Genomic DNA, 24,372 nt, shown 5'->3' on the forward strand with positions numbered 1-24,372 from the left:
GACCAACAGACGAAACTACACTTTCTATGGAGCTAAATGAAGCAATATTTCTCTTTAACTTGGAGAAACCACGCTATACCTTTACGTACCGAACATTTCTTTATTCTTACACCTTGCTCCCTTTCATATCGACTCAACCGCTAACCGTGAAACATTGGAATGAGCGAAGGAAGCAACGCGTATAATTTTCCACTTTCACCTAGACATCTGTGTGTTATGCAATTTCGGAATTTCGTTCCTCCTTTAAAACCTCTTTAGCCGGGAAGAAAATCGTGGCTGGAACGAGGAAAATTGTTAAGAACGGTCTGTTGTAGAAGTTACAAGCGTCCCAGAAAGGAAGAAGCATCACAATCGGCCGTCAACTTCATAACAGGTAACCGAGTTTCTGCGAAAGATTAGAGAGAGAAGAAGTACCGATGATATTACGAGCGCGAATAAAATGCTGGAAGTTCGAGAAGAAAAGGGGTGGCGAGGGTGGGGCGAGAGCGATGTATCGCGAGGAAACTTCGGCTCTCTCAATAGCGTTGTCACATTGGAACTTTTGGAGAACTTGGAATGCATAAAAGATAGAAATCCCACGCCCCGTTCGAAGTTACGAATAAATCATGAAAAGCGATCGAAACTTCGTTACGTCGTCGCCACTCGGTTAATTAAACAATTACGCAAAGTCTAACGAAGTCCAAAATGTTGCCACTGTTTGATGCTGCACGGAAGTTATCGGTTGTGCTGCCGATGATTCGAGCTTAGTCGGTTTTGTACAAGGGTGAGCAAATTAATAAACTAATCTCTAGGAAGACTATGTTCCGAGATTTTGTTATCTACTTTATTTACACCTTAACTGTAGTAAGGGAAATGGCCGAATTACACTCTTGGACAAACATTACACCAATTTTGAATTACCCTAATTCAAAGATCACTCTCAAGTACCGAGTTTACCCTTGAGTGACGCACGCGGAAAATTCCGTCGAAACGCATGTGGCAACGAAAAGTGTAAATTAATTGAAGAGTCTGCTAGCACGATAAAGCAGAGAGAATAAAATTCTAAGAATCAAAAAACCAAGTGCCATGGTCTCAAATAGTTACTGTTGCTCCGAACCAAACTAGATACTACAGAACTATTTACACATGGACAAGGGCCCCTAATAAATAACGCTAAAAAAGTAGCATACTCATTTTGCTGGAAAAAACCACTTCCTATCACCATCTTTAACGCAAATTACTAAAAATTTCCCAATTCTGAATGAATTCAATAATAATGCGAATAAACCGTCATGTTGATATGATAACTGCAATCTTCTGCGGAACTTAATTTGCTCTGCTCATAATAATATATGTACGTATTCACGTTAGCACAGCTATGATATATCCAAAGGATCCGTGTATAATTCCCTTGTAATTATCTTAAACTAAAGAACATTACACAAAGCTTCATTATCTGAAATTTATTGGATCAGCGCAGAGCGACATGTTTGATGCATGCAACTATGTCTGTCAAGCAATTATGCTCGTTTATACAATGTGCAATTCTTAACATCCGCTACGATTCCTACGTCGACGCATAAGAATGTCGTATTACTGTATAACTAGAAATTTTAGCTCCATTATAGTGAATTTAATGCAATGTGAATTTTGTTTGAATTGAGTTCGAATTAAGTTTATGTAGGTGAGCCAAGTCAATGTGTAATTACACGCGTGAATGTGTAATATAATATGTTTACAGTAATAATATTTCAGTAGAAAATATATAGTAAGCATATGTAAAGACCAGGAAACATGAAACATGTTTTACATTATTCATACCATTAAAGTTTCCAATCTGTACTAATGACAGCTATATTCGTGACGTTTAAATAAAAAATTTGTGAAATTATTTTAACGTGCGCGTCCTTCGTATAATACATATTCAAAGCGTAACAAATGTAAAATTTACTACGGTAAGTACTTCTCCAACATGTTTACAAAATTAATACGCAATTTTAATATTACACCGTACTTGCATACTAATCATGGTACTTACATTTAGTAGCATTCGTACTATGCGCAACTGCATAGTAATTACAGCAACACCCAACAACTATAACGTGTAATCCCAATATTAATAATTCGTGATTTTTATCGCTTAGGTAAGCTGATTTCCCGAAATCATTAGGGACCGTGTGAAAACGCAAATCAAGATAATACAGCTAGTTCCTATTCACCTCAATGAGCAGTAATTATTATCAATGATATTACCTGCTACGCTAACCATTAGTCTCTATTATATTCAGTTCAGAATTGTGCACATTCGAACGGTTTAATCCCCATAATTTTCCTTCCTGTTTACATAGTAAGTAACACCAAAAAAGGAAATGCGTCTGACCAAATAAAAGCGAGTCAAACTGCGAAAACTCTTCGTCATTTTACAGTATTACAAAACCGAACATCGGATCCGGAATTAGATCCAGTAAAGGCATAATGCCTATGTAATTATCTCAAGTAAACGTCACGGAAGGGCGTACTCGAGAGAATCCCGTGACTACTCGTGACTTAGACAGCTGAATCGGGTTATATCAGGGTGGAGAAGGTAAAGGAGATAAAAGCTAAGCCCTACCCCATTACGGGTAACGATCTTTTTGCCTCGGTTACGACCACCTACGTCCTCAAAACGAACGCAAGGAGGTGAACCGAAAGAGACTACCGAAAGCTTTGCCGTAAGAAGAAGGGACACCGGCGAAATAAGAAAGGGACGAGACAAAATGAAAATTATGCGGCACGCTGCATCCGCTCTGGATGTAATTGACTAGCTGCAACCGTTACTGCTAATGGAAACGAAATGAAATTCGAAAGGAACGGGCGGTAACGTCAAACATACTCCCCCCGTGTGTAGATGCATTTCTAACGTTTACAAATAAAGGTAAAATAATTACATGACTGAAAATACATTCTGCAGTAAAACGAGAAAATTCGCGTAAAGGAAAAATCCTGTAACGCGTTTAAGTTGCAGCACGAAACGCAGATTGCATCATTTAGTCGTAAAGGAAGGACTTCGTCGTATCGTAAAAATAAAGATAAAAATGCAGAATAATTCCCGTAACGGGCTACGATCCTGTTCTTAGAGTTACTTTAATTTTCGAGAAAGCATGTGATTTAAACGCTGCTTCGAAAAAAAATGACGTTCTTCTCGGGTGAAATTCTTTTTGATAATATTTCATAAATCAAGAACCCGCGAAATTACGCCCTATTAAACTCACTTCGAGTGGTTTATATCAGCATTTCCTTGAATAAAACCCGGTGAATGTGCATACATTTCAAAAGCGTAAAAGTGTCAAGTGCGTTCCCCATAAAACCTATGTACATATATCACCGAAAATACCTTCCAACACGAAGGTACAACCAAAGTCTATGTACATTTTGTTGCTCCCAAGTCTCTAATGCATAAGTAATGAAAATAACAATAAAAAGTACATAGGTTATAGAAGGAAATAAATTATTTAATTCTACGGAACTAGCTTCAGAAGCGATACACACAAAACACATACATGGTACATGCGCGCGTTCATTATCGCTGGTGCAACGGTCAGATAGTAATCACGACCGCGATAGATTGTACCGAACCTTCTAATTGTACCAACTCTGCTAACAATTAAGCGCCTCGTACTGGAAGCTCATAATTATAGGCCGATTTTCATTTACAACCACAATTAACGATTCTTATGCCACAGACGCGTGTCAAGTACAAGGAATGGCCCGCCTCCAGAAAATCGCCACTGATTACAAGCAGATTGGCGAAGGACAGCGCAATCTGGATTTCGTACAGTCCTTTATTGCCACGCAATCACCCCCGAATCTAACAAGATGGAGCGAACCTCAGATCCACCGTTATCTCTGACGCACGATGATAGCGCTCGTGCACGCACACGACTGATTGGGCACAATTACTAGGCTCGAGGAAGACGGTAACGTCGAGCGTGGGGCGGTTTTTCGTTAGACCGACCGGTCATCTTTCTCCATTAAGTTAAACCACGAAATCGCGCTTCAACTGTACTGATATAGACGAATGGAAATTTAATTAACAGCTCGACTACGAGAACATGTGGATAAATCCTCATTATCCAGGAAATTCCGCTCGAGGATGATCCACGGGCTCGTACCGGGGAGAAATGAAAAGCGGGGAGGCGGCAAAGGTCGTTTTCTTACGACCTAACTTGTTAAGTGTTCGCGATACGCGGAAACTTCTAGGGCCAAGTCGAAACTGCAGAATGTACTCGAAGAAAATAGTTATCGAACGTCAAAGTTGAATTATCCCGACTAGTTTGTACGTGTACATTTTGGAAATGTCCCGGGCAAACTTGTGTCTATCCGTAGTATTGCATGGAAAAAGTTGAACAACCTATCGGCTCCCCCGATTCGATGCTTCGTGCATTATAAACGACTGCTTTCAGTACCAATGGTCTGGTAGGTACTTATCGAGAGATGTGTACGATAGAAAGATATATAGATGATAACATAGATGTGATAAGAATAGATAATACGAATACATATACTTCTAAAATAGTATTTGATCAGTTTTTCCGAGTATATTTCGCGCAATCGCGAACACGAGCATAGAAAACTAATGAATTGCGTTGTGTTATAGAATCTTTCCCTATTTGCATTTTTACGCGGTATCGTAAATATTACAGCCGCATAACTGCGTCGTTAACTTAATATGCTAACTAGTATGCTTATTGTGTTAGGTGTATTTAACAAGCGTTTAAACACAAAAGGATGGTACTAGAGGGAATTAATAAGAGGGTTATTCCTACAATATGGAAGTTTGCAATAAACAAGCATCGAATAAAATTTATGTACATGAATTTCGTTACAAATTTCATGAATAAATTTTTATTTTTCGATAGATAAACACGTAGACTGATACACACTTTCGTTGTTTTATCCGTGAAAATTTAATTTAACTTTTACCGATATTTAAGTAGAACGCAGTAGAAGGATTGGCTGACAGTGAGAAGCACGGAATAAGATTACTTCAGACCCCTTTTTTCCGAAGAGATTTTCGTAGCACTGGCTAAACAGCGTATCCAATCTTCGCAAAAATAATGTTTTTCTCCCCTTCGTTTCTGCATCGAAAGCAATAACGAGATTCCCGGAGGGGACGCGATCACGGATTAAAAGAAATAGAGACAGACACTTGACAGATAATGTACAGCAATAAAGGCCGTACTTTCATTTCGCAGAGTGTGCAAGACTTTGAACGAACGTGATCCGGATCCAAATACCGTGACAAAATATTTAGTATCGAAACGTTGCGTATGGAGCAATTTTCAGGAGAAGAGTGTGGCGATACAAGCAACACCTATATATTTATTACATTTTTTACAGATTATAATGATTATATTCTTCGTGTCACCAAATATTATTAAAACACTTACAATCTAGTAATAATAAATACCATGGAATTTAAATAAAAATTTCTAAGAATACTTAAACAAAAATTATCAAGATAATTAGGTTAGAATTCCTCCTTTTTCTAATTACGCTTTTAAATTTAATGAAAATTCCGGCAATAAAATTCCTAGCGTTTCTCTTTCTTCCTTAATTTCGCTCTGTTTAACTTATACGTTTCAGGCGTTATTTCTGTCTTTGTTTGCAGTAAAACATGGGAAACCCGAGAGATCTTGGATAGCAAATAATACGGCATGAACAAAAAACACAATTTAAGTCGTTCCTTTGCTATCTGTCACGGAGACAAGTGGTTAGTAATAAAGAATGGAACTAGAAAACTCGAGAGCTTTATTCTCTGCTACTACAACGTGCCGTGTGTTATTCCAGCCATTTACCCTAAAATTTTACTTCCATCCCACTGCTAACCAATTCAATTTACTTCACTTTCTGCTTCGATCGCGATTAAGCGCACGAAAATACACACTATGCCGCAGTTAAGTGTCCAGCGTCTAATTTCCGGCTTCTGTATCCAAGATATCCTGCTCATTTACTTCAACAATTGAGTATACGTTATCTACTTGAGAATCAGTTAAAACGAACCTACTTAAATCTCAAAAACAGTCTAATCTAGCCGATAACAGTCTAACAAATACATATTCCAGAAGCTTCTTCCCTCAAAACAGTCGAATGCTTGCTCTTCAACAAAGAAATACTTGTCGATTGCAACTGTACTTATACACTAATTTATAGAGCAATTATTTCACTTAGAAACACAAAATACAAATGAAACTTGCATTAGAAAAAAGCGAACGAATTGAATTGTAAACTTTTGACGTTCGAATTTGCAGTAGATACAGTTGGTTTTAATCAGCCATAATGCGCGAGCAGTAGTAAATGCGTACGTATGGATTTGCAAGCTTTTTTCTAATACAATGAAACAAAGAATTTGTCCCTATATAAAACGTAACAGTAACCCTCTTTTCAAACGTCCGAAATGAAAATTCCGAATTGCCGTACAAAATATCTGCGTGTCTGAAAGGGAAAAAGGATACCGCGGCAGATAATCAAATATACGTTCTTGGGAAAGTTTCGTATCCAAGGTCCATGGAATAAAACTTTTTTCATTCGACGTAGAGCAGACGCGTCTCGCTCTATCCTTCCTGCTCTCGACCTAATTTCGAAAATAAGAGTATATTTCGCGAAGGACTTCCGCTAAATCGGATTCATCCGGCGAGCGCGTGTACACGGAGCCAGGGCACGAATTCGTTGAAAGCCACGTGTCACGGCAGATCAAAGGGTTAGAGGGAGGGTTAGCGGGAGTTAGTTTTTAGCCGGGAACAATGGCCGCGGCGTCAGTTGCACGATGAAGTTTCTATTATCCCCCTATCTGGTACAAGCGCGAACAAATTGCGAGCATTTATGCTCGCCGGCGAATAAACTCCAAGGTAAACTGGGCTGGCACGCCGCGTTACGAGCGTGACGAGGTGAAGTTTATTAATCTTCCGCCCGGCTCGTGTAATGGAGCGAAATTAATTGACCAAGAGCCACGTAGCATCGTGAAATTTCAACCCACCCGACTTTCTTCCTTTTTTCGCGCTACGCTCAACGGTTCGATGGCTATCGATGCACTTTTCATGTTACGCGCGTTCAGATTAACACTTTAATGAGACAACTATGGTTAATTGAATGCCCGTGGCGTTGAATCTGAATGATCCAGTTTAACATTGTCGTTATATTAAAGTGAAAATTGAAAATTTACATTTTAGCGATGGAAGTATAGGACCGTTCTTATTGCAGTAAAACGTGCCGATGTCTAATCTACTATTCTCTCTGCAGGGTTTGGTGTAAATGTGAAATACATGTGTTATAAATTCTCGTACAAGTTCATATTCATTGGTGACTTAGTGGGAGCATTCTAAGGTATTCCAGTCGTTGCATTCGACTCACGAACTGTATATTCTGTGCCCGGAGATATTCCTTATCCAAAGCAACCGCTTCTACACGAGAGGAGTGCAATTTTAGTTTGTTATATATTGCACTCGCAAAGTTAAAATTGCTCTAGATGTCCAAAATTATTTTCAATGTTGACACGTACGTAACATTATGCACGAATTAACGGAAATGAGGATATGGGAAGAGGGAAAGTTCGAGAACATCGTACAATAAAAAGAAAATGGAAATGAACGAACGACTGATATACCTCTTTCGCGACCGAACGTCAAGTTGCAGGCGAAACTTCACAATACGATTCGTTTGCATTGATAAACGAACAAAACCAAGGCGGACGGATCGTAGATTTGATCGATCCGCGAAATTCACGAGTTTAAAACGATCCCGCCCATTTAACTTTACTGTATAGCCGCGAAAGAATGGCTGCAAATCGCATTCGTTACGATGCATTGAGTTAGAAAGCACTCAGGAACAAAATCTGACTGATCCAGAGAGAGCTTGACAAATGTTTGAACGCATCTGCAATAGATATCGTGCTATTGTATAGGCGCTGACGAAGAGAAAAAATGAGCAAAGTTTCAAATTCAATGTAGACAGCGAAAACAAATATTTCACGACAATAGTTAAACTGTCAAATAACATCATCAAAAAGTAAACGATTCGAAAATAAAATTTCAAATCTTTGCACAAAGATCATCATAGGAGGAGCATTATTTTCGAATACGTACTATACAAAAGCATCGTTGGGCGGTCTATACAAAAATTCATTACGTTATTCATAAATGAAAGATGAAAATGAATGCAAAATCTTCAATGAAATTGATAAAAGGGAGCATTGATTTCAGCTTCGCTGCGCACACCGCGTATGTACTTATAATTCATGCAGTCGAATAGGTTGTACGTATGAGTTCGTTATGAAACTGTAAAGCCATTACGATTTACATGGCGCTGCTAAAACACCGAGATATGCCTACATACGTAAATCCATACGTATGCATATACTACTGCTTGCGCATTGTGGCTGATTAAAGCCAACTGTATCTACTGCAAATTCGAACGTTAAAAGTTTACAATTCAATTCGTTCACTTTTTTTCTAATTCGTTTGCCATTTTTAAATAACTTTCATTAATGAAGAAAACTTCATCTTTCTGCCACGATAACAATAATGTTATTTTTCTATATAAATATTATTTATGTGTACGTATGTGTGAATAAGTGCGCTGATGCACTAAACTAAAAATATTCGCATGAAAACATTTAATAAAATATTATAAAATAAATGATTGCGATTAAAAGCAGTTGTAAAATTAAAATCGTTCAGATCACTAATGGAAAATCTAAGCTACAATATATTGTATCGGTAGAACAATAAACCATACGGTAGTCAGGAATGTAATCGCAACGAAAACACTATCGATCAACAGGAAATACTGCTACACACTAAAAACTGTTCCACTTAGGAATATAGAAGAAATGAATCAACGGTACAATACTCGTCTATTGTGCCAAGGACGAAGGACCGATGCGCGTATTTATGATACGAAAAAGGAACATTTGATAAATAGCATTCCTGACAGAACAAAATTACATTGCCGTAGATGTTTTACACACCTTGTAATAACTATATATTTGAAACGCAGGCTTTAAAATATTGAGAACCGTTCGATCAATCGACGAGAGTTTCAAGTTTACGGGTTCAGATCAAAACCGGTTTACTGCTGACGTCGTTATAATTAGTAATAATTAATTAAAGGAAACGCAAGGCGGACTAAAATAATCCACTGCTAAAACAGAAAAAGCTAAAAAGTCAGTGGTAAAGTTTCAGCGGGTTACACTTCAGTTTTTATAATTAGGTCACGTAAAAATATGTTTTGAGGCGAGTACTAATTAATTTTTCAACGACTAATTTAATGGTCTTCAGACAATAGTTGCTTTATAACTTCAGTTACTACATTTTCATCCGTATCGCAAATAAAAGTAGATAACATTTTTATGCGACAGTTATAAAAGATTTAGCACGGGAAGTGTATAAATTAAAAACACGAAGATAATACCTAAAGGTAGTATTATAAGAGAGTAATTAGTTAATTTTGCGAAAATATAATATCCGCGAAAATATTATTCATTTAAAATGCATTATTCTTTCATTAATTATCTAAATGATGTTAAGTAGTGAGAATTAACGGATGACTTCGCAAAATTTATTTTACTCTATAATTTTATTTCCAAATGAAACTTTCTTAATTTTTCATCCCGATTGTACGTAATTTATTCAAAATTCAAATTAATATAAATCTCACTTTTGTTTTCCCTCCCCGATCGCACAGTTTCGCAATAAGTTTCATAGTGTACAGATAATCAAAGTTCGTATGTTTTAATCACAGTATTGCTTTCCGCGCGCGTCGCTTTACACGTTATGGAATTAAAATCGCGTCGTGACAGCGAAGGAAAATTTTTGGAGCAAAAATATTCGCCACAGAATTATTTGATGAGTCGTAATTGAAAGTGCACGCGAACGTGCGGGCGCGACTCATCTTGCCGAAAAACAAACGCGCGACCCTCTCTGCACGCGTTCAATTATTGACCAATGAAGTAAAATAAGTATTTATGGTCGACTGTTTTCGCTCGACTAAATTTCCCCTGTCCGTTCCCAATTGCTTTCCACGTCAGAGCTCACCCCGTTTTTCCATTTTAGTACTACCTTTTGCAGTTATTTGCGTATACCGCCGTACACGGGAGTCAGATACATATATATACATATACAATACATATCTACTTTTATATATTAAAACATTTCCGTGAAACATATTTAGAATGAATTTCGTGAAATTCCTACTCCTAATAAGAAATTGTAATATCTTTTTGAATTGCTAAAACTAAACTCATTCTGCATGATATAGTCGTATTATAAACATGGATCCCAGTTTTCTTCATAATTTATAGTAAAATTTATAACTAAAACCATGAAAAGAGAACTGAATCGACAATAAAAGACATACAAAATTTCTCATATCTTGATATGATTCTCCATTGCAAATTTCAATTTGTACACTTTAACGGAGACACGTCTAAGAATAACGGACTGTCCTTTCAGGAGGAAGACCTTTACAACTAAAGATAAGATATGTAAACTAACATTACCTTGTTCCCCAGCTCGCACGAGGACTATCTCATGAATCGTCAGCAGGACGACGGTAAGCCCGAAGATACTGTATTGTAGATAGCGCCACATCTCCGAAAACGAGAAGGGCCAGTCCCTACGTGCAGTCCGGATGGCCCTTCATTCCACCTTTCGACGAATGTCCTTGTGTCAAACGAACGTCAACCAGAGAAGAAACGATCTCGTCGATTTTCAGGTAATCCTCTGCTCTCCAATCGTATATTCCAACGCAAACACCACTCGTGCGGATGACAGTGGCCACTGCGACCCCTCCGGCGTGACGACATTAACCAACTTCACGCTGCGTTGCTAAACAATCCGTCTTAACTCTCGGAATCACTCAGACGAGAAGCTTCGGAGTTTTGTTCGGCTCCGTGTTGTTGTCGTTGCTTCGTTGAATCAGACGACCGATCGGTTCCAAGAAATCGAACATCGTACACTTCCCAGAGTAGCCAGGAATATTTTACGCGATTCGTTGTAGTAAAAATTCGATGCTGAGTTTACTGCCACGTGAATCGCTAAAATTAAATACGAAGAGTACCTATCGCTGTTTCCATTTTATAGTCAAAGGTCAGCGCTATTCACCTGTGAACGATCCACGATTTATATTTCGTTAAACGAAGGTAATAAATTCGTTCGTTTATCACGGCCGTAGAAATTAATTTCTAGTTGAAAGAGGCATCGCATATTGTACACGCTGAAATTTTTCTCCGATGTATCCATCGGTGGTAACGTGTTTTCCAGACGAAAGATCAAAGCTCCGGTTTCCCTCCGGTAAGAGCAATCAGAGCCCCTATTTACCTTAAATTCAACGATCAGCTTGGAGTCGCTTTTCGCTAAGCATTTGATTCTCAAAGCAACTTCGCGTGTCCGTGTTTTAACGACCGTCAATTTATTCGCAGTTCACGCCCCACGAAAATGCACGAGGCTCAAGTTTCACGTCGTTCACTAGGAAAATCGCGGGAAAACTAAGCGAACCGAATGTACCTAAGCTTACCCTAAAACCGTTAATAAATCATCAAACACCAGGTTTTCCCTCCTCTCCGATTTTTCACAGTGCATTTACGTCAGCGAATTGAATTTGAACGAACATTTTCATAGGAGCCGAACAATTTCTTGAAGGACTCGTCGTTAAACCATCGATCTTACACGTGATACATTGACAGTACACTTTCAGGTAACAATAAGAATATTGATAGAATCACTGCACTTATCGATCACTTCCTGTCTCTCGTTTAATTACTCGATTAAGCGAACGTAAGTACACGCGGCAGAAGGAGGATCTCGGTCACACGTTTATGCGCGCGACACGGCGACGATCGTACAGCGACTGGCGAACGTCTGCGAGGACGCGTATCCGTCGAAAGCGACCGGAAACGGAGGGCAGAAAAGAGCGAAACGGAGACGCACGACAGGCGGCGAAGGATACGAGTGGCACGCGCGAAACGAGCAAAGGCTCGCGGACGAGTGCGGACACAGTGGCACGAGAATTTCGGTAAACTCACCGGGGTGCTTCTTCGAAACGCGGAGAGCCGAGCAGATACGACGGTAGCCGTGCGAACCCGAATGAACGGATCATTCGACTCAGCTGCCGTTAGGCGCCTCTATCCAGCCACCACCATCGCGGAACGCCTGTCCGGTTGCGCCGTAGCACTGGTAAGGGACACACTGATACCACCGCCACCACCAGCAACACTACCCTTGTTCTTCCACATATCGCTCTAGAAACACGCGCTACCATTTCTTTTTCCTTATTGGGTTTCTTAACGGTTCGTCTCACTCGTTCACCTCGATCAAAGTATGTTACGTGTTCGTCTGAAAATATTACACAAAAATAAGTAGGATGGTGATGCATTTTTGTGCATCATTAGAATTCTGTCGAGTTCATGGTTATAAGGCCTAGAGAATACGTTCTTTTTATGCTACAGGATATCCGAATATGAAAATTTAGGCAGTAGTTTTTGATATTTTGTAAGAGCGAAGACAGATGCGTCGTGATGAAAGGGATCTCGCTAAATAGAAAATTTAGAAAGCTCGAATTAACAGCTGTAACTCTTTACATTTGTCCATAGAATCTGTTAACAATAAATTCGTGGCACAACGAATGTCGTAAATCGAAGAGAACCTGAAATAGTATTACTGTTGATACAAGCGTAGCACAATCTTGTCATTATAAGTCTGATTTATATTTCTGTTAAACTACAGTGAAGAATTTATACGTGTGATCAACCCGCTCTATCAATTGGTATTGTCAGATGCAATGAACTGGACGCGGGCTCACGAATGCAAGCTGAAGACTATAAAATAATACTATACCCATATATTTTCTGATTTAATTTTCCGCCCGTTTTTCACTAATTTGCTTTATTTTACAATCTATCCACATTTCACCACACTATCGCGTCACATATTATTTTGTAACGATTATAATTTGGTTTTGTTTGAAAATTTGGACGGAATTCTATGGAAAATGTTATGGAACCCAAATGTAGCAATCTGAGAAATTTTATTTTAAATATAAAACAAATAAATATAAAAAATAATAAAATTACATCCACCTAAATTGATGTTACGTATATTTTTCTTTTAAATTTAAACGTTTTACCATTAATTTATTATAAATATACGTTGTTTACCAACCTGAAACACTTCAACACTCAGCTTTCAAAAAATAATAATTGATTGAAAATGCACTTTATTTTAAAAGCAAAATTTTACAACAGTTTAAATGTTATTCCTCGTAAATAATCGAATAAAACTAACTTGATCTTCCACCATTAGCAATTGGATTGGAAAATTCATTGAATATTGAAGTAATTGAACCAAAAAAAATTAGTGATATCGACAAAGCGCAACGTAGAAAACAATCCCAGATGAATACCTTTAATTGAATTTTGTTAATGTACACGCCTAAACATGGCACGAAAATAATTGAGCGAAGTTGTGCCAATAACGGATATAGATAGTCGTTAGACGATTTAGTTCTCTTCAGCGTGAACAGCGCGTCGTAAATTCGACATAAAATTTATGCGACAAAATTGCAGCCTGATATAGGGTGCGCGATACGTACAGATAGCCCAGTGGTATGATACATGGACGCGGCACAGAATTAATGCAATAAAATATCAACGACGCACAGCCCCGGAAATTCCGTGCCCGTCTAGTGACACCGTTACAATCGTAAACATGTCAGTTTTGTTCAGATCAGTTTCTTTTATCCCTTTTTTTGTTTAACTTTCATCGGTCCTATAAAATAAAATCTACGAATTTACATTGAATTTTTCGCGCGCTTAAAATACCACGGCCATGATTTCAGAAACGTATTATTCGCAAGTAAAAAATAAAATATTGCCATAGTAAAACACATTTTAATTAACGTGCTCGAGAGAGACAAAATATACAATACGAAAGACTTGCACCTTATTCCCTAAAGAAGAACGTGTAAAAAAATATTTACATATACCGTAAGACTCATACGACACCCTAAAGCATTCGTTTCAATATATATATTCCTTTTTAATATTTCAATCGCAGACGCTTTTAACACTTCTGAATGAACTGAACTATGTTACGATGCGTAGGTATATTTTAGAACAGCGCAGAGCAGTAATGTTGTGATATTTATAAACAGAAAAAGAAAGAGCCGTGCATTCGCGCACCGGATGCAATTTGGTCGCGTTAAATTCAGCACTGGGCACTTCCTGCAGTTTGACACGCTGATATACGGTCTAAAGTATTTCACGTTTACAGTATGTCTGTAATTTCAGGCGTGTGAAATCGGAATAACCTAACGCAAAAGTAAGAATAAAGTAATATTAGAACCATGTATTCATTTTCGACCTAGTAATCATAAACAATAACTAACTAAAACGGTTAATTGAGCTTTATACGATCGCATCTGCAGACAGAAATTCGGCAGGTCTTTTAATTAAATATTAGCTTGGATTGTTGAGAATTTAATTACATATTGAAATTAACACGTGCCGATTTATTACGTTTTCCTAGCAATACACCGCTGTTCAATGATCATAAATTCCAATTTCGAACATACAACATTTACCAGTAATATGTTATTTACTTCGGCCACTTAAGCGGCATTATGATATTATCCACCACCAAATAATAGCCCGCATTCATTAAATTTATTACTCCGTTTGCTACCCAACAAAAACTTGTGCATAAGAGATAAATCTACTTCAGGAGTTTAACAGTCCCTTATTCTATACAGAATATTACAGAGGAGACTTGTTCCTATCCGGGTGCAAACTTAATCATCTACATATTCATTTATTTCCTGTTTGTACTTTCTTTATCCCGTTATGCACCTGTGTATACGTTGGTTCTTACTTGCGAAACTGCGGATTATATCGCAACGTTGGGCAATATTTTATCTATTCTTAACAGTAGTATTCCGCGAGACACGACTTCTCTAGCATAATATTAAAAGGTAAATGAAATTTTTTTATATAAATACCTTATTTCAATTACATCTTCAACTCTTAATTCTTTGAAAAAAATGAGGAAAATTAAAAGAATTAACACCCGTTGGTGTTCGCACAAGTTTTGTAGATACTTCGTACCCGACTGACTGACGGAGCGAATTCGCACATATCACTATTACAGATATCTCTGACGATCAACATACTTTACGGAGAATAGAAATTTTTAATGACCTCGTTTCTGTTCCGACAATCGACCCTTTTTTAACATGGAAAGATCGATCCATCTCATCTCTTTTTTTTTAGAAATTCTTCCACACTTCAACACATCGAATCATTTTACATGCATGAAACCATGTAAAGCCGCTGAGAGACTGAATATTTTCACGCTTTTTTCCACGAGATTGTATGGGCAAATCGTTGTCAAACCTTGACAAGTGGAAACTTTTCAGGCTCACCTATGCATGCATGACTACTTCCTTCCATGATAGTACATCCAGTCACCTAGATTTATCAGTACTTTAAAAAGTAGTGAGCCCAGAAATTAACACGCGCACTATCGGTCCTGTAAGATACACTTGAACGACGCTGTTCAAGTGTAACTAAAATACAGTTCTTTCTGTTTCCGTCACAGTTTTCCAAAGTTTATAGTAATACAGGTGATGATCCAAAATAAGCTACAATAATGCCCCTAAAAATCGAATATTGAAATTAGCTTGCGAATCAGTGGCCACAATTTTAAACCGCGACAAGAGCCAGTCAGAGTCGACTGTCACGATACGCTTTGGACAGGCACAGCTGCGCATTCAGAACAAAACATGCATTCTCCATTCTGCTATCGAATATTCAGAGAGGCTTTTAACAATTCATCAATGCCGATAGTGGCGGGTTTTACTTGCAACCCTTGCCTCGACATTTTACGATCTTCCCGTCAACTATCCCCCATAATCGATGACGAAAGCGTCGATCACAAATCAAATCGATCTATTCCGTTTCTAGTCTGATGAATTTTTAATCCTCGTAGAAGTAATCGTCGAGAACAATTTTCGTTCGTAAATATCCAAACATTTCGGTCGATTTGCAATGGCGATGTAAATGTCACAAGGTACAAAATATACGATAAAAATGAACTTTATTTAATTATTCAAAAATTGTCAAAGTAGTTTTACGTCTTTGTTGGCAAAGTTGCACCATTCGCGGCTCACAATATGTACAAACAGCGTGGAACAATATTTTTAAGTCTCTGGAAATATCTCCCATTCGTCTGGTATATCTTATATGAACAAAAATACATATGTACCAACTGCGACGACACAAAACGAAACGGGTTATTATCAGAGTAGCGCACGAGTGGTATATAATTCAAGACTACCCTCGTGAAACTAGACGTTGCTAAACGGGCAGTGTGCTTGAAGAAAAGAGTTCCTGAAAGAAGGAAACATTGGCCAGTGAATTTTGCAAAGTTTCACGAGCTCTGTTTTGCCCTGTTGCGCGAAGCGACGTTTCTGATCCAAGAGGCGCTTATTTTCAAACGTTCAGGCTTCAATGAAGGGAATCGGTTTTTGTTTCCTAGACAATCCAATTGATACTCATTTAACAACCGTAATATGCTAACTAACATTACAATTACACATAATATATCCTTTTAATTAAATGCATTAACGTCTCGCTCTCTACATTTCGATAAAGTTTCACTTATACCGTAAACGATCCAGGTTGCTCTTGCGGAACTTTAAAAACAAATGAAAGTACAAGTAACGAGAAGAACGCCTGAAGCTCATTATCATTTTTCTAAACTCCTCGCTCCTTACTTACCTAGAGTTACCGAAATTGAATATAACTCTCTTGATTATAAACCTCTGCGCAGGTGAAAAATCGATTGCAAATAATCTTGGTAAATTTCGATCGTGAAGTTAATCAGAAAATTTATCGACGAAAGTTTCGTTCGATATTCGTGGTAGTTTGCAAAATACCTATACCAGCCAGGATGACAAATGCAAGTCAAAAGCAGATTTGCATTCCGCGGTACCTAGCCCATAAAAACATCAGGTGGTGCGATCCGGGCTCCGCAGAGAATAGTAGGCACTGATACCGGTTGATTAATTAAGTGCGCGACGATAAGTCTGCCTCGGTGACAGAAAGTAGTTCATTGTGATGACAGAACGGATCTGCCGGTAGCAGACACCTGTGATTCAAGATGGTGAACGAGAGCACGCCGAGGCATTCAATCAACTCACGACGGATAAACGAGGCGGCCGTCCCCGACGAATTTCCAATAGACATTTAATTATCCCGAACAACGGATGGCGGCACCTTTAAATTTCGCAAACGCGAAACAACCCTTCCTGACTCGAACAGCTGTTCCTATCGCAACTTTGACGTTGACGACCAAGGGAGGAGCATACCATGACACTGTAACACGATGCTCCTTGTAATTCGTCAATGTGGAATAGCGTAACGACGGTTGGGGCTCTGATTGATTCAATGCCACTCTGTTTTGTACATCAGATATTATTCGTCGATGCCACGAAACGATGTTGATATAAGCGATATTTTTAAATAGAACGATCAAATTTACGTATACTGTTCTCCCGCTTATATACGTCTAAAACAGCTCCACGCCAATTTTCTTAACCAGAGAGAAATTATAAGCTAAAAGAAAGCGAAGTCAACCATTTCTTCTTGCGGCAAAAATTTAATTATTCATTACGAACTTTAAAACTTTACTTATTCCTTTGAAATATAGTGTTTGTAGCGTCGCTATGAATACAAAGCGTCCGCCGACCGAGAAAAAAAAAAAAAAACGAACACTCCATCGGACATATTTGACGACGAAGATATCCTCGATTGTTCTGCCAGCTGGTTTCTCGATGTAACATCCACTAGTTTCACGAAGAGCTCCGTGCTCCGTGCGAAAGTGGCGTTATGAATGCCGATGCACGGCGCTTCGTTACTTGAGAAAGCCCACGGAAACCGAGAGATGAGATGAGAATATTTTCTTTTTCATTCCCGTTGACGAGCTGACAGGAAAAGAAGGGAGCGGAGAAACACGGCTAACGAGGAAAATCGGGGCCATGAAATTCAGGCAAACACAAATAGAAAAGCGTGAACGTTGGGGTATGCTGGCACGCTTCGAATGCTTCGGCGTCTGGTTTGACCTGTCTCTCAGCATATCCGGTGTAACCCGTAAGAATGAAGTGCCATTGCTCGCCGCCCGGAAACGAATGCAGAATCCGCAAACTGCACGCTGCCCAGAATGATAAATGAAACGTTACTCTGGAAACGGCGCAGAGAGAAAGACCGACTGGTTACGGTTATTCGCATCGTGGTAGGTGCTCCGCAATTTTCTGTCGGCTCTCGAGGGCACGTTCAAACATTTCGACCGCTAATCCGAAATCTCTAAACACGAATAAATTAAACATTAATATATGATACGTAGCGTAACATAGGCATCGCGTTCGAACTAAATTTCGCTCTGTTTTCTGATAAAAATCACCGAAGGTAATCAAGAATATCGCATTCTCTTGCTAAATAATCTCGAGGAGTATACGCTTGAATATTAAGGAAGTAACATTACCAAGGTGCACTTCTAATTGCGAGGCATTCAAACACAATGCAACAGTCCTTTCTAATTATTATATAGCAACACTTCTCTACACTTAGTATCGCCTCCTGTTCCTAATGCTTTGCGTAGAATACGTTGCAGCCGGTACTGCACGCGATGTATGCCGTACGTCAAGATTCAAATGTACATTGCAACCCTTATTTGAACTCTCTTTTTGAAGAAGGAGAGGGAAAGTGTTGAAATTTTCATCAAAATGCAATTACATAAATTTGCTCGAATCGGATACATTTCAGTAATTAAAATTCTAATAAAATGGGAATTAAAACAAAGTTACTAAAATAATGTGTCGATCCTTTTCTTTTCAATGTGCTTTATACTTTCAATTTTACGCAAATATTACACAACAGTTTCGCGCAATTTTTTAAAACTTCATTTAAACGATCACCATGACACATTAGCGCCATCTATCGCCAAAATCTAGAATCTGAAATCTAAAACTGTAATTATGCACTGAAATTAGTATTACAGAGTTGCTACTAATATCACGAGGAAATTTTTGCAACGTGAAAATTAAGACTGAAAGTTTTGCCAAAAATAACGCTTAAGTTATCAATACAGCATAGAATAAGTTTCCACTGTTGATTAAAGTAGAACAATAAGTGTATGCGACTTTATCAACTTCATTAATAGGATTGAATGTAGTTTCTAAATTCTCCGATGTAAATTATAGCGGGGCATAACAAAACCCATAAATTTTTACACGATCGGTACTTCAGAACATATTATACGAAGCCCCATAAAGTGGATCTATCCCATTCTGATAGGTCTATGTATGTCCTCTGTGATATAATTTCATGAACAATTATAAATTTAACAAACACTTTACAAAAGTACAAATATAAAATATAAGTTAATATTTGATATGTTCTTTTTGTAATTATTTTAGTGTATTATTAATTTTATGTATTTAGGATTTAGTGGAAAAATTGAAATGTTCTCGCTAGTATTAAAGTAACAAAAATGACTAATAAAACACGAACATTCGATTTTCTTAGTAATTATTGATTCTAGTGAAAAGTAAGTTTTGAATTTGGCATCCCTGCGAATAAGGCATGCTGCCTCGAAACGGCAATAAAATGAAATAAAATTGGGCTGCGAGAAAATTTTATTTAACCGTGCAGCGTTTAGGTAGTACAAAATATCAAAATTAATAGACTAGTTAAACATTTGATGACGCTGACACTATGTTTAATATTATTTTTATAGACTAAACTATAAAAGCAAGTTTTATATTGATGTTGACTTTTGACTGTGCGAAATACATTTCTGGTACAATTGTTCTAGTGGTTCGTTGAACAAGGTAGGGAGGGTCACTTCAATTCATATTGTACAGTTATATATTTCATTATAATTATGTGATAATCGCCGATTCACATTTTTGCGAAACGTCTAGTATCACAATGCGACTGATGTTGCAGTATAATTTGCATACATAAGCTGTGTTACATTTTAACTTGAACTTTGTATTTTCGTATTAAGTACATTATTCAGAGTTAATTTATCATGAAAAAATATTGATGACCCTTAGATATTTATTTGCAACGTCACATGTACAAAGCGGTTAAAACTAAAGTAAGAAACGTTGAAAATTACGTGATACATCGATTAATTGTCGAACCTAACCTCAAACTCAATCTTTTGAAACTGAGCGGAGATGTCAGTTTAACCAGTATAAACCAGTTGTATTACGGGTCCTTTAAATCTTCTTAATCTTTTACATTACTCACATCATTGCTGCGTGGTGAGTAATTTACTTATGCCTTTGTATACTATTTAAAAAAATATACAAATTACATTTATGTATCTCCTTTTTGTAATTACTATTATTCTATTGTATTTTATCGATTCATACTTTTTTACCTTTCTTAATATCACAAAATAATGGAAATATTCTTGTAAAAAAATTGCTTTATAAATTTTTATAAATTCAACAATTGTACGTATTGCACACAAATGAAATGTGATAGTGCATTAATTAACATTTATTTAAAACGAATACATATATAAATATCAGCTGAGAAAGTCCATTAACAACGTGTTTGTTTTTTGACGATATATGTAAAATTTACTTCTTATATTTCTTATTGAAAGGACCGTTATTATATTCATTTGGATAAATACTATATTATTTTTTTAGTTAAAAGAGGGATGCCACGCAGTAAGCGTAGAGCGCCCTCTAGCACAAATCATCACACGTCTATTGAAATGTCACCTAGTGCCCATGAAGAGGGTATATCGAGGCATCCATCAAAAAGACTTAGACACACTTCCAGGTAAAAACATTCTGGATATATTTTAATCTACACAATGTTTCTAGGGGCATCGTAACTTTTTGTATTTTACATTTATTATCATTTTAATTGCTTCTTAAGTAACTCATATTTTATATAAATAATAAACTATGATGACATTTTTTAAATTACTGATCTTACAATTAAACCTTTAATGTTGTTAATGAAGACCCTTTGATTAAAAATAGACCTTTCATTTAACGGACCCCTCTTGAATTAAGTGTAGTAAATATCGCTTTTTTCTGTTTAGTGCAAGACGTTATACAAAAACGGAAGATGTTTCTAGTGCTTCATCCTTCTCGCAAAAACGTTGTATCACATGGTTTAGGGAATACACAACACCCGACGATTCAGATAATCTTGGGCCGGAGGGAATGGAAAAGTTTTGTGAGGATATTGGTGTAGAACCTGAAAATGTAGTAATGCTTGTTCTTGCATATAAAATGAATGCCCGGCAAATGGGTTTCTTTACACTAAGCGAATGGTTAAAAGGCCTTTCGGACTTACAGTGTGACTCTATTAGTAAAATACAACAAAAACTTGAGTACCTAAGGAATCAATTAAATGATCCACATACATTTAAGGGAATTTACAGATATGCTTATGACTTTGCTAGAGTAAGCATTGCGTTTTATGTATTTAAGAAACAATGTATATATAAATATATATGTAATTTGTATATGAATTACTAATGTAATTGTATTTTAGGACAAAGATCAAAGAAGTATGGATATGGAAACGGCACGAGTTATGTTACAATTACTTTTGGGAAAACATTGGCCATTATTCACACAATTTGCTCAGTTCCTAGATCAATCGAAGTACAAAGTGATTAATAAAGATCAGTGGTGCAACATTTTAGAATTTTCTCGTACAATCAATCATGATTTATCTAATTATGATTTAGATGGAGCATGTGTGTAATTGTATAACGTTATTAATAAAAATATCTTTCGAATCATGTACATTTATTGCATGAACATTTGTTTACAGGGCCAGTAATGCTTGATGAATTTGTTGAGTGGTTAAAAATGCAGCGAGGTGAAGAAGCATCATCAACAGAATCTAGAGGCAGCTGAAACATTCAATAATAATAGTCTACTAAAATAAAAAGGAAACTCATCTCTTCTGTCATCATATTTTGTTAATAACAAAATTTCCGTTTTTATCATAACCTCGCAACATTTCAGTTGTCATCATTCGTACTATGTTTTTTATTAATCAATAATAATGTAAGTAGCTTATCTCTTGATATGATTTCTCATTGTGTTCTGAACAGACTCTGATTAGAAATTTTCTAGATTATTCTTAATTATTTATCACCATTCATTGCTGATCCAGGGTTTGTCGCAGAAACTCTTGTGATTAAAGACAAAACTATTTTGATATATAAAATTTACTTGTGCAATTTGTAAAATATAATTTCAAGTATGGTAGAGAAAAAAAGGTAAAGGAACACAATAGTCTCTAATTAACAAAGTATTGTATAGAAAGAATCAATTTTGTACCTTATTTTTCGTATCACATTTTCATAAATTAATGGATTTATATTTCTGTTATCGATGAATATAATAAATTTATATTTTGATCTTATTATAGTTCCGACATCTAAAATTAAATATAAATTCGTTCGTATACATATATTCTAAATTCTTTGCAGTGGTTCAATAAATTTCATAAAATTGTTTATAAAATTTAGATACCATATATAACTGTTACTGCAAAATATTTAATAATCATGAATACTATTATGTAGGTTCATTCGTAAATGAAATAACATGTATAGTATATAAGTGCTATTACAATGTTTAATATCTAAAATACAATAGAACACATTGGTACATATTACTCTTAGGTAATATTAAATAATTCTTATAAATGCCATAATTATTGATGTATATTAGAATATCGAATTCCTTATTAAAAAACAATGTAACATTTATGAAATATTGGAATTAAATTTTTTTTTAATATACTGATTTACATAATACAATATTATTTTCTTCATTAAATATGAAAACATTACAGAAATAAAACTCTAATAATTTTTGGATAAAAATGAGATATATGTATAACATTTTACTTTGCATTGGAATTTTAAAATTAAAAAGGTAAAATGCAATAAAATTTTGCAATGTATAATCTTTATCATAAAAATTTTTGCGACGGCTTATACGGATTAAATGCATGGTGATTAATCAAATAGTTTGTATTATATTCTAGTTCAATCAATTGCTATTGTTTGTCGATTAGACAAGTATTTGGGCATACATCGCGATTTTCAATTTTATTTAATATACAAATTTTGTCTATAAATAATAATAATATTAATAATAATAACATAAATAACCCCATTGTGATTCATATTATAAATTAGTTTAATTATTACATCAAATTTGCTTACTTATGTGTATGTGTATATTTTTTCCTGCATGTGCACTTCTATTACAAATAATGTTATCATTAGCGATATAATATAAAAATTAAATTTCGAATTTCGCTCATAACTTCCAAATTAAAATAGTAATCTTAATTCATGAATGAAAAATATCTAATGGAAAATTATAAACTCATACATCATAATGAACAAATTAGAAACAGGAATTTAAAATCATTGTATGTCGTTGCAATACAACTGCGGTATGGAGAATGTAATGTAATGAAAAACCGTAAAATAAATAAAATACTTTTTTCAATACGTGCGTTTCCTTCATTATATGTTTAAAGATTGCGCCTCGTAATATTAACGAATACACGGACACGCTACGTTCTACTACATTTCTCGTTCGTGATATCCGTGAGCGCTTATAAGCAAATAAAATGGGAAATTCAGGCGGTCGCAGGCATGATCGTTACGAGTGTAAATAGAACGTAACCATATAAATGCGTGCGTTCATTTGAGTACATACTAGAAGCTCTGATAGAACTATTTTTGGAATCTTTTGATTAGACTTTAATTCGTATACATCACTGTAGAAATGACATGACGATTTAAAATAAAAAATACGTAAATAAACATTAATTATTTAATGTAAATAAGTATATTTTAATTCAACATTTCGTTAAGAAAACATAGTAAAAGGAACTAAATTAACATGGTTAAGGTATAGACGATATGACATCGGTACTGATGAGTACGAAATCTATTTTAATCCAACTATTTTATTTTTATTCAATCAGACAAACGCAGTTTAAAATAAACGTGTAGTAGTCTAGTAACATCTGGACAGTTCCGTGTCTTTTTTAATATAATGCTAAAGCAGTATCAGCCTCAGTATTACGTTGAAGTCTTCCAAGCGACCGCCTGGCAATCCAAATTTTAACGAGTATATAATACTCTAAGAAAATTTGCATAATATTTAAGTACGTGTTAAGTACTCTTTAAGTACGTGTTATAACATCGTTATTATTTGTTTAAAATTTAAGTAGGTATTGTGTATGATTCATGTGTAACCTAATTTACGTACAAATAATTTAATTATAAA

The 24,372-nt window shown here is 36.1% G+C and overlaps 2 protein-coding genes across 5 annotated transcripts in view; one reads left to right on the plus strand and one right to left on the minus strand.

Moving 5' to 3' along the window:
- The window catches only part of LOC143425504 (alkaline phosphatase), a 202,443-nt gene extending 191,542 nt beyond the window's left edge, over nucleotides 1-10,901 (minus strand). The window contains exon 1 of the mRNA XM_076898369.1: nucleotides 10,514-10,901. Within this exon, the coding sequence (XP_076754484.1) occupies nucleotides 10,514-10,604 (91 nt within the window). The 5' untranslated portion in view covers nucleotides 10,605-10,901. The remainder of the gene's footprint in view (nucleotides 1-10,513) is intronic.
- An 8,717-nt stretch (nucleotides 10,902-19,618) lies between these two features.
- On the plus strand, nucleotides 19,619-23,583 carry Sccro4 (DCN1-like protein SCCRO4). Of its 4 annotated transcripts, XM_076897861.1 has the most exons (7): nucleotides 19,619-19,724; nucleotides 19,803-19,896; nucleotides 20,125-20,337; nucleotides 20,734-20,869; nucleotides 21,138-21,504; nucleotides 21,596-21,803; nucleotides 21,881-23,583. In XM_076897861.1, exons 4-7 carry the CDS (start codon nucleotides 20,745-20,747, stop codon nucleotides 21,964-21,966), a joined length of 786 nt encoding a protein of 261 aa, XP_076753976.1. In that variant the 5' UTR covers nucleotides 19,619-19,724; nucleotides 19,803-19,896; nucleotides 20,125-20,337; nucleotides 20,734-20,744; the 3' UTR covers nucleotides 21,967-23,583. The 4 variants fall into 4 exon arrangements, with proteins under 4 accessions (XP_076753976.1, XP_076753978.1, XP_076753975.1 ...); XM_076897863.1 differs by lacking the exon at nucleotides 20,125-20,337; XM_076897860.1 differs by having other exon boundaries at nucleotides 19,669-19,896.
- The last annotated feature ends 789 nt before the right edge of the window (nucleotides 23,584-24,372 follow it).

Source organism: Xylocopa sonorina, chromosome 7 (genome assembly GCF_050948175.1).
Source record: "Xylocopa sonorina isolate GNS202 chromosome 7, iyXylSono1_principal, whole genome shotgun sequence".
NCBI classification, from domain to species: Eukaryota; Metazoa; Arthropoda; class Insecta; order Hymenoptera; family Apidae; genus Xylocopa; species Xylocopa sonorina.